This window comes from Fundulus heteroclitus, unplaced genomic scaffold, assembly GCF_011125445.2.
Source record: "Fundulus heteroclitus isolate FHET01 unplaced genomic scaffold, MU-UCD_Fhet_4.1 scaffold_154, whole genome shotgun sequence".
In the NCBI taxonomy this organism is placed as follows: Eukaryota; Metazoa; Chordata; class Actinopteri; order Cyprinodontiformes; family Fundulidae; genus Fundulus; species Fundulus heteroclitus.
The window spans coordinates 67,704-83,780 of record NW_023396566.1 but is presented as its reverse complement, the minus strand read 5'-3'; the positions used below and the strand labels follow the sequence as shown (position 1 = coordinate 83,780).

Here is a 16,077-nt window from a genome sequence, read left to right as displayed (position 1 = left end):
ACTCCTGGGGATGAACCATGGAGTGGTAGGACTACGACGAGCAGGCAGGGGAACGCTTTAAACTACAACCATCATGGCTGAACACAAAGCGGCTGCAGTGGCGTCGACATCTCAGCGTCTCCAGAATAAAAACACAAACTTTGAGCGCTTGCTGCTACTTACGGGAGCTGACGGTGTCCACATACTGAGGCAGGTACGGAGCCCAGGAGTCGATGGTGTCCTTCCGTCCCGACTGCCCGATCCTCCTCAGCTCGGCCAGAAGAAGAGCCTGTGCTGCTTCACGCACCTAGAAAGGAAACCGGGGGTGGGGGGGGGGGGTTATATATGGGAACAATACTAAAGCATTTATACCGGGAGGATCATGTAAACTGAACTAGTACGATTGTCTGGAAGCCTCTATGAAAAAGCTGCTTCTGAAAAGAGGACAATAAAACCAGTTTAGAACAGAGTACAGCATTTCTGGACTATAAGACGCACTTAAAATCCTTAAATCTTCTCAAAAACTGACGGTGCTCCTTATCTATGATCACTGTTGTGTTTACTGACTGATTTTATGTTGTACAAGGAGTTAAAAATGGGTCTAAATGTGTAAGTAAGACTGGTTAGCAACAAAGTCAATGGATATTAGGAGCATTACGGTACTCTGTGTCACTACCTGAGGACCCCTGAGCTGTCTACCAGACTGCCTGACTGTAATGTGTAAACTGCAAGTGCATTCATGTAGCAACAATAAACCTAGTAAGTTATTTCAACATAAAAGTCACGTTTATTTTGGCGTCATGTTAGAAACAGTCCAGCTACTCTGTCCTCCTGATAGAGACGGATAGATCTCACTCTCAGGAGAGAACGATGTTAAGGAGGAAATACACCGGACGTGTTGCAAAGCAAATTAGCATACATGTGTCCCACGCTTAGGTTAGCTTTTCATTTTAATCAGTCAATAAATGTAGAGCAGAAGCATACGCATACGCATACGCAACGCTAAATTAGATTAAAGTTCTAATTTCAGATGGAATACGCTCCTGTTTGGCAGGGAATAAACAGGAAACCATCCTGTTCACTTCTGGAAGTTTCCCAAAATAAGAGTCGTTGAAAATAAAGCTCCATGGAGGATGTAGATGTGAGAAGCTAAAAAGCTAAAATATGCGATTTCTAGTCAGATAAGGTCAAGACACGGACTTTTAGGTGATCAAAACATATATTACTGATAATTTAATACCTTACCCATATATTTCTGGTAATTTGTCTTTCTTTAATTACTTACACATGACGAACGTCTGGCTTTGGCCGCTTACGTACTTATTTCCTGCTTAAGGTGATATTATGTAGTGCGCCTTATGATCTGGTGCATATAGGCAACATTGACTATTAAACGATTGACTAACAGTCTAGTCAACATAAACTTCTTTATTTGAAGCAAAAATATTTATTACCTAATAATATTGTAACTGAACACCGAAGTAGCAACTTGTTTTTTTGTGCGCTTATTTGCTCTGTCAGTCCAAATGTTCTATATTGGAAAAAATAAATGGAAATAAAACAGTTTTTTTTGGTCAGATTCATTGAATAATCACTGATTATTAAAATACTTGTTAGTTGCAGCCCTAGCCTAAAACCCGGCAGCAAATCTTCAACTGAATGACTGAAAAAGTGGTCTAGTCAAAGTCCAGACGTCATGCTGTGGTTCGGCCTTCAGGGACATTGCTGCAGATCTCAGATAACTGCAGCATTGTGCCGGATCGTTGCGTACCTCCAGACATCGGTCCTGCCATCTCCTCGCCAGCATCTCCAGCAGAGGAGGCCGGTACTTGTCCAGGCCCAGGAGGTCCGGCAGCATCACGCAGTGCATGGCGGCCAGCTGGCTCCACCCTGCACACACAGACCCCAAACGTTAGCCGGCGGCACACCTAACCCAACCACCTCGCTCACGCTCGTCCACAAACGTCGCCGCCGCTGCACGAAAACCACCGCCAGCGTCTCTCTGAGCACGCATGGGTCCCACACTGCAAAAAGGGAACTAAAAGTAAGTAAAATTTTCTAGAAATTAGTCTATTTTTCATTGATTTGAGCAGGTAAATAAGACTATTTGACAATGGGATTAGTCGTTCTACCCCTAAAATAAGATAATTAGATATTCTGCACTTGAAAAATGATGATGGAGATTAATTGTTCCTACTTTAAGGGCAAAAATCTTATTCAATTGGCAAATAATCTTATTTACCTGCTCAAATCAAGAAAAAAATCACTCATTTAAAAAAAAAATTTATTTAATTTTGGTTCCCTTTTTGCAGTGCAGCGGGAATTTATTGTTGCCGTTTTGAAGGCCAGAACAAATGAGACGGGTTCTGCTGCGTAACAGCGGCGACGTTCGCGCACAGACACGCAGCCTTGGCGTGAGTTCAAAGGTCAACACTGCTGCCTGTGGCCTTGGTTAGAGCAAACTCAGCATTTCTGCTAACCAGAGTTAAGGTGCGATGGAGTTAAAAACAGGTAAACGACCACAGATACACGTCAGTGAGAGGTAAACGACACACAACTCATCATGATACTTTGGTTAAAAAACAAAAATGGAGTCAGATTTACAGATGGGGAACACGAGAAAACCTGGTGGGTTTTCTGAAGAGGCGACACAGATGTGACCCGGTAGCGCCGCACATCTGGCCGCGTCAGTCTGAGACAAAGCACTCATATTTTAGACCAAAATATGGACCAAACTCTTCACCCACTAAAACATCTGCCGATACGCCACATTTCACCGCGTCCACATATATCGGCTCAATATATGGTTTCCACTGAAGACGTGTGTGTGTGGGTGTGGGGTGGGGGGGGGGGGGGGGGGGAGAATGGCTTTAAAGCAGGAAAGAAATTTCATGGAAAATTTCTTTTCCTGTTTCCATCTCCAAACTTACCTTTTCCGACACGATAAACGGAGAAAACTTAAAAACATTAGAACAGTTCTGAAAAATATCCAAGGCCAAAAATGCCACAATTCAACTGATTCTGAATTTCTCTAATACACATTTATACATCTGATAGCTTAGACCTAAACATGTTGGATCATAACAAATGTAGCAATATTTATATAAAAATGTCAATTGTTTATTAAAAAAATAGGCAAATAGTTAAAACTATTAAATGTTCAAATCACCACATGATCTCATAAAGATTTATAAAGTCCATTTTCAGTTTTCAATTTATTCCTCCAATAATAAGTATGTATTTGATAAATTATTGAAACAATTTTAGATGCATTTGTTTATTGATTGACATTTAAATATCATTGAAATTATAACATTTATATAAATATTTATTATAGCATTTTTATTTATTGACTAGTGGCACTTTTGGCCTTTAACAGTGAGATTGACTGATTTATTGTCAATTTAACTGGATGACAACCGTCTAAAGTAGAAATATTAAATACAGTGAAACTAAATCCAGTTTTACGTAGCGACACTCTGTTTTAACTTTGAAAATATTATCAGTCAATCTCTAATTACAGAATTTGTTACACTGTCCTGCAGAAACTTAAAACACTGAAAATGTGACAGAAGCAAAATAATATATATTTTTTAATCTTTGAAGTTTTTCTTGTAAATTAAAGTTTTTGCTTTAGCTTTGAATGCACAAATAGTAAAAAACGTATTTAAAACTGAAGTCTCTGAATAATTGGTCAAGCATGGAGTCAAGAGACAGTATCATTATGCAAATTAGCTAAACCTTAATTTTTTTATTTTCAAACAGATGTTAAATAGAACCTGAGCCTCGTTGGGCATTTTTGTTGCTTTTAGTGCTTTTGTCATTAATCATCTTATTGTTGTAGTTTTATTGTTTGTGTTTTAGTTTTAGAAAATAGCATTATAGGTCTTAATGGGCTAACCTGTGTAGATAAAGATGAAATAAGGTGAAATCTGGCCTTTTATTTTGAGGCAGATTAGTATTTGTAGCTTTCCTGTCCTTGCTTGACTATAGTGCTGTAAGGAGTCCTTCACGGGTCTCTTTTAAATGAGAACTCACATCTCATTAGCAAAGTTTACATGCACAAAATTTCACGATCGGAGTGAAATGTATTTGGATTAAAAAACAAAACAAAAAAAACGGATTTTACTGTTTATATGGGCACACAATTAATTAATCCGATCATGTGTGTGTATACTCCCCTGGTTTTATTCAGAACAGAACCACTCTGACATGCACAATTATCAAATTTACCCTTAAAAAACCCACAGAAGAAGAAGTACTTCCGTCTTTGCTGAAATAGTTAAAGCAGTATTATACGAGTTTGTCTTCTGAGCGCCCAGGCTGGACTTGCACAAGCTTCTAATTAGGTTGAGTCGTTACTAAATAAACAACAATTTTGAGCTTTTTTACTGTTTCAAACAGAAAGGTACCGGGGAGTCCCGACAGTTTTGCTTCCCAACGTATTTCCGCCACTCGCCAACGAGGAAATGCGTCACGTTTACGTCGGACGCAGATGGGCACTCGGGTCAATTTGCCACATTCAGAACAAAATGGTCCTGAGAAGCGTTTGCATGCACGTTTATCAGATTATCAGTCGGAATAAACCATCCCTCTCATACGGATTACAATTTCATTCAGATTGAGCTAAAACCGGTCACAATATTCTGATTGGGTTGTTTACGTGAGGCTTTTTTATTCCGATTACTTTTGTCCATGTAAACGTAGCTACTGAGACAATCTGTAAAAATAAAAAAGGTTAATTAATAATAGTTGTAGTAATAATAATAGCAATAATAAATCTAAGTGTTTACATGGTCTTGATAAAGTTAATAATGGTACCATGACATTTGTCCCAGATTGTTAAACTGTAGGTTATATTCTAGCATTGTTTTTCTGCCTCGTTAGTGAGGCAACCACAAATTAGCCTATTCTCATTTATCAATGCATTGTTGGCACCATACCTTCATTATTTTACATCATAAATTGTACTAAAACGTACAGGAGCATATATTTTTGAGAACAGCAGTTTTTATTGACTTTACCAAAGGTGTGTACTGGATTGTAGAATAAAGTAATCATTTATTCTCATTTATTTTTATGGAATCAGCTGCACATGAAACGTTGATTTATTTCTCGCTTTATTTCTGTTACTGTTGGCATGTTGGGGTTTTTATTTGCTGTGGATTTGGCCAGAACACTATCCTGTTTAAAGTATAAATAAAATGCCAACGTTGCAGTGTTGGCACCCTTTTTGGGAATTACCTGAATAACTGCACCTGATTAAATGGCTTCTGTGTGAATTTGCTTTAGACATGTTTTAATTAGGCTTAAAGTTGTTTAACTTTTTCCTGTTAAAATCTTCCGTTCTGCTGGTTATTAATAATAAAAACTCTAAATTCACCTGCATCTACAGACCAAGTCAGACCTTGCAGGATCAAAAATATCTAAAATTAAAATAGATTAAATGCACACAATAGGCAAAGTTTCTTCTAGAGTTTTAATTTTCCTACTTTGTTTTGAAATGCTGCAACATATAGCTCAATAATGTTTAATAAAAATTTTGCTGCCTTTCTTTATGAGCTATGATCATAGATCTGATTTGGGAGGAAAACGGGGAAACTGCACAGTAATCCGCTTTGGTGCCGTGTGAAATAACCATCCGCATCAATTCAAACTTCTGAATAAATACCTGATTCCAACTAAAACATATTTCAGTAAATATGAAATAAATCCTATATTCTGCCCAAAGAGTTATGGCCAGTAATCCCAAAATAACTCAAAAACTAATCACTAAATTAGAAGTTAAATGTGAAATTAAATGTGTATTTCCAATAATAATTTGACTTAATTTAACAGTGGCGTTCTAACGCTTCTTATTTCTAAGTCCAACCATTTCTCTCGTATACAAACATAAGAGGCTGATAATGACTTTGGGTTCTGCAGGGCAGTGGTTGTTTCTCTTTTTGTGAATATTGCAGCTTCAGAAAATCGTTATTACAAGCAAAGAATGAGTCTGTGTGCATGCTTGCTGTTCCCATCGTCAGTAAATATTCTAGTCAAGTCCGTTTTGCCACGTTAGCTAGAAATTAAAGTTCAAGAAGCCTTCATGGCCTCAAAAACAAACCAAAAGCCTTTAAGCAGATTAAAGCACATTCATAGTATGAATAAAAGAGGCTGTGAGCCTTATTGATAAAAGCCAACATCCTGTAGGAACACTGGGAAGAAAAAGATAAGTTTGACATCAGAAAAGATCTCCTTTGGAAGTTAAAGTTCATTTTGGAGTCAAACCTGAAAAAATTGAATAAAACATCAGTTATCATTCAGCGGTTTCAAATAAAACACAGTCTCAGACCAACTGTTGGCAAAAATGATGGCAGGTTCAGGTGTTGCCGAGCCCTGGGGTATTTTTATTTCTTACATGTTTGACTTGGCTTGTGTTGTAGTTTAAAATCGAGACCAATTCCCCTCTTCTAGTTAAAGACATGACTGGAATAGCAAGCATACAAAACAGCACAGAGAGACTGAAACACACCAGGACTGAAAGAAAGAACAAGGAGGGACTCCACAACACGGCGAACAAGTGGACTAACAGAAGAAAAACCAGGATAAATGTCAGTGCACTCTCAAATCCATCAGATGGAGCTTTTTATTTCTCTGGAAAGTCAAACTATTGACAGACGACACGATTGTTTTTATTGCCCAATTTAGATAAAAACCTATAACAGGTCGATAGACTGCCTGTTAAACTAGTTACATACTTATTTAATTAGACTGTACTAAATAAGTTCGTCTTAAGATGTAATTTGCAGCGTAATTCTACAATTGTGCAAAAGTCTTGGGTCAAAAAATTCAGCAGCTCACTCTGGTTACATACAAAGTTTTTGTGAAAGATTATCACGTCCTGTTTGTGTATTAGTTGTTATTTTTTTGTGTTTTTTGCTTTGTTTTGCTGATTGTGTTAGTAAATAACCTAGTAAATGCCTTTGAGCATAAGACAGGCCTCTTTACTTGCTATTTTTAAGTCCCTTCTTAAGACTCATCTTTTTTTCTTTGGCTTTTGGCACAATCTGAGAGATTTCACTTTGTTTTATTGTGTCTGTTTCTAATATGTATTTTATATTTGATCCTTTCTATTTCATAATTGCATTGTATTTTACAGCACTTTGGTCCTGTCGGTGTATAAAGTGCTTCATAAATAAAGTTAGTATGGTATGGTATGAAGCCTTTCGTGTTTATTTCCGTATTTAATGGAAATACGTGCTGCACATGCGCAGCAGGGGCTAAAACAAGGTAGCGGCTAACGGCTATTAGCATCTCCAGGTGAAATAATGCAGAAAGGTCCAAGATCCAGTGGAATAAATGCATAAAAAAATATTATTCCAAGAGGGAAAAGCCTGTAATGTCTCTGGTAATCCAGTCTGAACGTTGGTGTTCACTGAAGCTAAACCTGCCGAGGCTCAGATGTGACGCAGAGTTGACTGACGTGAGTAAATGTTCTGATATGAGGCTCTTAGAGTTGCTGTAGATCAGTTTACTTAATTAATAACGGCTGGTTTTCTGCTGCTTTACTGCGAGGTCAGGCCCGGTCTGACATTACTTACAATTGACTTATTAATTAAACAAACCAACATTATGATAGTTCATTGATACTGTCGTTGGATGACGCCACGTCTGTTTATATCTGTTAATCACGCCTGAGAGCGAATTATCTTTCGGCTCAAAAAGACCATCAAAACACTATCAAACTGTTTTTGGTCGTTTTCTATAAGCATATTAGCTTTAATTAATTAGAACTGGGAGGTTGCTGGTTCCACTGATTACCAGTTCATGCTTATTATTCTTCTTTAGTTGAAATATTACAAAATATTTATATACTAAGATTAGTGTTGATTCTGAATAAACTATCCTGAGAAAAAATACGCCTGCTTTTAACTCAACAATAACTTGAAATCGCTCCAATGGAAACAAAATAATGAGAGAGACCAAAGACTTTTGCACAATACTGCGTGTTTTACAGATGCGCTGGAGGCCTGATTCAGGGTCAGGGGAACTTTCTGCATCTTCCACAGAGAGTTTTTCCAGCATTTGAATACAAAAATACACCCAGAGCTGCAGAGCGACTGATTTGACAGTGAACTGAGGAATGAGGACAGGAGGACAGGAGGACAGGAGGACAGCAGGACAGGAGGACAGGAGGACAGCAGGACAGCAGGACAGCAGGACAGGAGGACAGGAGGACAGCAGGACAGCAGGACAGGAGGACAGGCTTCGCTTCAGCAGAAACAAGGACAAAGACTGGAGCTAAAGAGGTGAAAAGCAAACACTGTTGGGGAAAACAAGACTGATGCAAGAAAGGAGAAACAAGGTGGCCAGATTTAAAAGAGGAGGGGGGGGGGGGGGGACAGAGAAGAATGGGGACGAGACGAGGACTTGTGAAGACAAAGGACGGAGCCCGATGCACAGAGAGGAAACCGAATGGGAGGAAAGAGGCAGAAGAAGCAGAAGCTCTCTGAAGACAAAGAATGAATACGGCTGCAAACTGTCCCTAAGCGTCACCGTCAGACCCGTCTGTACCTTCGTTGACTGAGGGGAGGTTATGAGAAGCAGGGCCGGGGGCGGGGAAGCCAGGGGCCCCTTGAGGGGGGCCCCCGGGGGCCCCCAGAGCCCCGGCAGTGGAGGCGCCGGCAGCTAGAGCAGCTTGTAAAGGAAGACAGGGAGAGAAATAGTTGAGAAGAAAAGAACAGGTTAGAGAGATGTAAATATTTACCAGAGCAAGAGAAGAAGAAAAAGCTGTCAGAGGAAGAAATATTAAAAAATAAAAGACAGAAATCAACCAACAGGGGGCGCTCCACACCCAGATCTATTAGTTTTATGACTCAGCTGCACATTCATTATGAACATTTGAGTGAAACTTGGTTGCAAAGAGTAAAAACAGAAGACAAAAGAGAAAGATTATGAATAATTTGTCAGGAATGTACGTCCAGCTCTGGGTTCCTCGGCTCTAATAATCATTATTTACTGATAATGGAATCCTCTAACGCACGTGTCAAACTCGAGGTCCGTCAAGGCAATTTATCCGGCCCTCAAGAGCCAAAAAAAAGCACATTATGCCATAAAGTAGAGGCAAATATCCTTTTAAATTGTATAAAGGGGCTAACACCGTGACTCCTGTAGCGAATGTTGATTTATTTAACTGTAGTAACAGCATCCTGCCACTAGTTTTTCTACAACACATTAAAAAAACCTAGAAATGTCCAAAAAGAGAAAAAGTGATGCAGAGTGATCAATTTAAAATTTAACTCACCCCAATATTAACTTTCTTTTGCAGAAAAACTGTATAAACTGGGTCTAAGGTGCTACTTTTATGTTACTGTACATTTTTTATATTTCAATGTGAACTGAAATGAAATTATTAAATCAAAAGTATCATCTATGCACGTCTAAGCGGCCCTTTTAATGACTTAATGATGTCAAAGTGGACCCATATAGAAATGAGGTTGACTCCCCTGGTCTAAACCTCATCACACACTGGAAGCAGCTTCTAATCTCAGAGCTACAGCTCTAAACATGGTTGGGATCCAACTAGGGCTGGGCGATAAATCGATTTAATCGATTTATTCGAATTTACAATTCTTTAGGATTTCATTTTTGGAAAATCTGGATTTTATTTTGCCAATACACTCATTGGGTTTCCATGAAGAGAACAGCATGTGATGCTGAATATATGTTTAGGCAAATGTATTGTCAAAATATTGTTAAGTGGAAATTTTTTTTTTACCATAATACGAGGTACTTCATTTACTTATTTTTAACTTGGTTTGAAGTTCACAAGTGCAGTGAAGCCTGTTCTTAGCTCAATGTGTAAAACCACTAGCAGCAAATGTTTTGTTATATTTTCATTGTTTATAATGGCACGGCTGCCATCTTGTTTTACAAGCATGTTTCACAGCTTGTTTTTAGTTGCACTTTGAATTCAGGTCAACTCCCTGACGAAATGCTTGACATAAAAGCAAGGTTTTAAAATAATTTATTTAATTTCTTTTTATGAAACAAAAAGGAGGGAAAAAAAAATCGATTAATCGGATTTGGTATGATAAAATATGAGATTTATTTTTTAATCCATATCGCCCAGCCCTAGCAGTAACCAGGAGTCAGAGCTGCAGAGCAGCCGGAAGAAAGCTTGGCAATTATGCAGTTAAACGAGCGTTTTCCAGCTTTTTAAGAATAAAAAATATATTTATTATGTCAGCTGCTGATTTTAATGTTGCACCTTAATGCAAACATTCAAGTTGAGTCACAGAGTTTAGCGTGTCGCTAATCTCTGTCCTTCACAGACATTTTCATCACACTATTCTTTAATGTTCACAGAAAACTCAACACATTTTTACAACAAAAATACGAGAAAAAAAATAATTAGTGTAAAATATATCTTTTACTGACGGTAATTTAAAAAAAAAGTGCATTTCTGACGTACATTACTTTGTCCAAACGTATTAAAACTTTAGATATACGCTCGTTTGACGTGTTCCTGCACAGGGTCAGAAATTAACACTCACCAGTCGCCAAATGTGAGTAAATTTCCCGTTTGGCGAGTGAATTTCAGAGAGCTAGCTGCCATATGGCGAGCAAATGTTTGTACCAAATAAAATAAAAATAACATAAAAATAACAAACCCCATCTGGGCTGCGGATGATCTGTTAACAGAGCTCAGTCTAGACCCGCCTTCTACGGACCTGCTTCAGCTGCTTTCACATTCAGAACCAGTCATGGCTGCATGCTGGATCAGAAAACAGATCTGCTAACCAGATTCAGTCTAAAATGCCAATTAGTCTGTTTATAAGTTTCGTTCTTATTTATTCTGATTTGTTTTAACTACCTGCTCTGTGTCTCTGTGCTTCACCGCTCTTACTGCGCCTCTCCCCCCCTCTCCAGGTGCTTTTATCAGCGGCCAGCCTTCAAAACGTGAATCGCTACGTTTAATGTCCTTCCACTCGTACCAAAATGTCCCAATTAAAGTCAATAGGAGAGTCAGTAACTGTATTTCATGCTCTTTTGTTTTTAACGACACAGAACCAGCGGTGCTTCGGTGGGCGTGGTTCCTTGCGCTTGAATTCAGGTGCGCAAAATTACGTTACATGTAACCTTTAACATCAAAATCAGACCCATTACTCCTTCTCTCCCCTCTAAAGGAGCCCTTTACAGTCTTTATTTATGCATTTTCCCCACTGTTTATCCTTCTAAACCCCTGCATGCTTTAGTGTTGCAGCTGAGGGAAAAATGTTGGACCGTGCAGGCTTGATGAAACTCTGCCTCATTCACTAATAAGACCAACATGGATAGAATAATGATAATCTGCAGTGTTTCTTTTATCACCTGGATGTGAATCTGATAATTCATATTGTGTCTCACTTACTCAATTTTTTATAAAAGTTGAGGTCTGGTGAGGATTACCAACTTGGCCGGTGAATCAGGAAGTTAATTTTGGACACTGTTCATGCACCTTTATTTGTGCTCGGTGTGGCCTGGAATAAACATTTAACTGCAGCGTAGATAAGCAGGAACGCTGCTGTTAAATAGGAACACACCTGTTTGAGCCCAGGTTGGGTTGGCGCTGCAGGAAGTAAGCAGCTAAACTGCAGAAAATCTCTCCATTGTTCCCTTTCAGGGAGAAAAAAACCAAAAAAAAAACGGGATGTCGTTCCTGTATCCGTGTGGACCTGACTGTAAACTCTGTGTGTTCCCACTGCAGTATATCAGAGGGGCCTCCTCATTTTATTTCCATGTGAAAGGAGCCGGAGCGCGGGGTTAACAGCGCTTTCCTTCACAAAGCCGAGGAGAAGGAGGAGGAGGAGGAGCGGGCCGAGGTCACGGCCGGCCGTTCGCTCTGAATAGACGTGTGGTATGAATAAGTCCACACGCTTGTCATGCTTGGCCTCAATTAAGGCGGGACAATAGCGGCGAAGCCCCGCCTCCGCCCGGCGTCTGGGGGGTGTCGGTGTGGGAGGTAGCCGTGTGTGTGGCTGTGGAGTGGGCAGATGGTGACAGCTGGTTAGAACGTCCCCTACGAGCTTCACTGATCCGCCTCCACCCGGAGAACGTTGCTTCATCTAGAACGTCTCTATTTGGGCTTTAATCAGATTTATAACCTGCTGTTTATCCACATCAACACCCAAAGAGACAAAAAAAAAACAGCTTTAGTGGACCAAACGGGTGTAAAAGCATTTTTCTTTTAAAGCATGGTTATGCGGGTTATTTCTGAGCAGTCAGTATCCTACCAGCGAACAGACGACGTCGTGCTCGTGTGTTTAAACCATTATCAGCTTGTTTTTTCCATGTAATTTAAGGAATTTCATGCGAAAACTTTTGTATTTCGGCTTCGTTTCTGTTTGTTTTGCTTCTGATCCCAGGGACCTTCTGCAGGAACTTCATATTTCCTGATGTCACGAGAACATTTAATAACAGCTGTACGAACCAATGATTGACGGACCGGATGGATGGATGGGCGACGTAGCGCAGCCGCCACCCTGTCCGGGCCTTGAAAACTCGTTTCTCTGCGCCTCCAGACTGGAAGGGAAGCTCTGAAAACCTCCTAGCGTCGCTAGGGCTGAACGATTTTGGAAAATAATCTAATTGCGATTTTTTTTTCTTAATATTGCGATTTAATGCGATTTTTTTTTCCCAGTTTAATTTATCATGTCTTTTTAAACATATACAAACAACAAATCATTTTGTTTCCTCGCTGTGCAGATTAGTTGCTAAAAGACCCGCAGCATCTAAACTCAGAGCAGAAATGATTGCGTTCTGCCTACAATATATTTCAACCAAAATTACAATTTTGACTTTTCTCTGCGTTAACCACAAGCAACAAAAATGTCGTCTAAATAAAGACGTTTGTAAACAAGGACTACTTAAAACAAGAACTTTTAATGTTTCTATTAATCAGAATATTATTCAAGAGAACAGCTTTTAATTGTTTTGGACATCAATCCTTGTTGAACATAAAGTGCAACCAACAAGCAAGTCTATGCATTAAACTGATTGACCTGTACTTAATGCTATGTATGATTATATAAACTCTAAAACAAGTAATAAAATTAGATTATCTCACTGCTGCAACTGTCTTCCCTTCCATGTGGAGGCAAACCCACTTTAAACATTTTACCAACACCTAATGGACGCGTCTAATTCACTAATTGTTACATAGCCAAAAATTGCAGACTCTGCGATTTGGAAATTGCGTTTTTTTTAAATCGCAATTATATTGAAAATGCGATTTATTGTTCAGCCCTAGGCGTCGCTCAGGTGTCCATCGGGAGACGAGCTGACGGTTCCCCTCACCATGAACCTCCTGCACCTTGTGGCCCCCATGGAGGCCCCTGAGAGCCCAGGCGGGGGGGTTACAGGGGCCCCTGTGAGCATCCGGCCCTCACATTGACTGAACTAGCTGCTTCTGACGTTTGTCCTCCAGCTGAAGTTCACCAACTCCACCCTGATGTCAGAAACTACAGAACCGCCCTTTAAGGACCTGCTGACCCCCCCCCCCCCCTTCTGGGACGTGTTTCTGTTCTTTAAGCCTCGGCGGGGTCCACTGCCAGTGGGCTGCATTAGCAAAGCCCCCCGCTCACCCCGCCCGCCCCCCTCGCCTCGCAGGGCCTCAGGGGCAACCGCAGCGAGCGCCCCCTCCTTTTGTAGTTACCTTGTTTGATCTGGGCCTGTAGCGCCGGGTTGGAGGGCTGGGGGGGGGCGGCAGGCGTCCTCCGAGGAGACTCCGGGGTTCCTCCTGGTCTGGGAGGCCTGGAGGAGGATCACAAAGAGGAGGCATCAAATATTAAACGCGGCGGAGAGGAGAGAGGAGGGCCGGGAGAAACGCACACAGGAGAGCTAAAAAAACCCAGAAGATCCAAAGCAAACAGCAGGAGGAGGAGAGGGGGGGGGGGGCTCTGCTTCAATCTGGCTTCCTGAAACTGAGACCGTGTGTGTGTGTGTGTGTGTGTGTGTGTGTGTGTGTGTGTGTGTGTGTGTGTGTGTGTGTGTGTGTGTGTGTGTTGGGCTCCAGCCTATTGAATTCTGGGTGCAGTCCTCTCCGATCAGACTGGAGGCGCCGAACTTTCAGAGAGAGACACAAACACACTTCCAATACAGCCGTCGATGCGCGGGTCGATGCTCGTTGCCAGGCAACGCATCACTTCCAGCATCCCAGACGTCACAGGACCGCCGGCCCTGGGACCGGTCCTCGGGTTCCGAGCTTTTGTTCGTCACGAGGCGGAATCAGAACCCTCGACGATTTCACGGCGACAGGCCGACGGCTGGTAAATAATATTATCTGCCAATGGAATGAGTATTTTAACCCCTAAAATAAGATAATTAGACATCCTGCACTTGAAATAAGATGATGGAGATGAATTGTTCCTATTTTAAGTGCAAAAATCTTATTCCATTGGCAAATCATCTTATTTACCTGCTCAAATCAAGGACAGATACACTCAGTTTAAGAAAGTTTTACTTATTTCTAGTTCTGTTTTTGCAGTGCAGCTTCTCCACCAGGTGCCAACGTCACAACGGAGCGCCTTCAGCAACGCCCTTTCTACCGCCGCCCATCAGAACCGTTGCTTCCGTCCACCACGGGTGGTCCTCAGGCCAAAATGTCATTTAATGTCATAAATTTGTTGTGCACAGGGTGTATTGTTGAATGCTTTACATACATTTGCTGCATTTAATTACTTATTTAATTTTATGACAGTTATATTTTTATTCTTCTGGGGTATTGCTGTGCCAGTTTTGTGCTGCAGCTGCTGCTCTGCGGTTTGACTCTGGATAAATAAATCCTGAATCAGGGAGAGATTTCTGCCTCAGTCCAGTTAAATAAAGCCCGTTTAGAGCCGCTAATGTTACAACTTATAAGCTTTGATAAATATCTATGACCGGAAATTGGTTGTTTGTTGTTTAACTACTTTTTTACTTTAAAACATGTTTTAAAGTTTTAAAAGGTCTGCAGCCATACATACACATAAACGCACGTGTGCATTTATGTGTATGTATGTAGATGCATATATTCATATATGTATATGTGTATAAATATAATTGTTTATATTTTTTTGTGAATTTTGGATCAATACATTGTTGGTTAATAGGAAGGTACTTTAAGTGAAATTAGAGGGAGTAGGGGAATGAAAAATAAGTTTTACTTCTTCATACCCCTTTTCAGACAACTTTCTTTAATCACTAATCAATGTCAGAAATCAGGGTAAATATACCTGATATATTTTATTTAGAGGAAAATTTTGTTTATCTCTTCTCTATTTATGTTCAAATGATTTAATTGAACTGGAACAGAAAATTTAATTTAATGTTTATCAATTACTTTTTTATGTAGTCCTTGGTTGAAGAATTTCTAAAATTGATTATTTTTTATTATTATGTGGTAATTTCTGAAATTGATTTATTTAATATTTGTTAAATGTGTGTTCAATTTGTTAATTGTCTGAAATAAATTCATTCATTCATTCATATTTGTAGGGATTATTCGAGTGTTTTCTTGCCTGCCGGCTGGACGGAGCTGAAACTTATCAGATGTTTACAAGTTTCTCTGAAGTCAGAATTCTTCTTCTTCTTCTTCTTCTTCTGCGGCTCGCAGAGTCCACCTCGTTATGAAAGCCAGAGACTGATCTCCTCTCTCTCTGTTTTCACTTCCAACACTCCAAACCGGCGCTGGTGAATTTTTGACGGTGTTTGGCTTCTTGGATTTTTCATGCCGCCCATCTTAGATTTATGACGGTGGACGAGCTCCTTTCCGCGAGAAGCTCACAACGCGGATGCTTTTAGTATTTCATCATGACCTCCAGCCTTGTTTTTCCTTTCTTCTCTGGATAATGATCAACAGCGGGTCTGTGTCGACGCTTTGCCAGCAGCCGGCACGTTCTCGCCGTTCCAGGAAAGTCCGAGGATCAAGCGGATAATTAGAACCGCTGAATTGGTCTAAAATGCTTTAACTACATCAGATCATAAAATTCAATGTTTCCCCATCGAGTTCACAGGAGTGAGGTTTCCACGGACTCATCAGGTTTGAGTTTTTGATCGTTCATTTGGAACCTGATGCAATTATAATACGAGACGACA

At 40.2% G+C, this 16,077-nt stretch overlaps 1 protein-coding gene across 2 annotated transcripts in view; it reads right to left on the bottom strand.

Moving 5' to 3' along the window:
- The window catches only part of LOC105915221 (WD repeat-containing protein 7), a gene marked incomplete at its 5' end in the record, with an annotated part of 97,532 nt that overhangs the window by 74,384 nt on the left and 7,071 nt on the right, over positions 1-16,077 (bottom strand). Inside the window, 4 exon segments of one of the 2 annotated variants that reach the window (XM_021308809.2) lie at positions 163-286; positions 1,751-1,869; positions 8,536-8,658; positions 13,658-13,755. In XM_021308809.2, coding sequence (XP_021164484.2) covers positions 163-286; positions 1,751-1,869; positions 8,536-8,658; positions 13,658-13,755 — 464 coding nt within the window. 2 annotated transcript variants of the gene reach the window in all.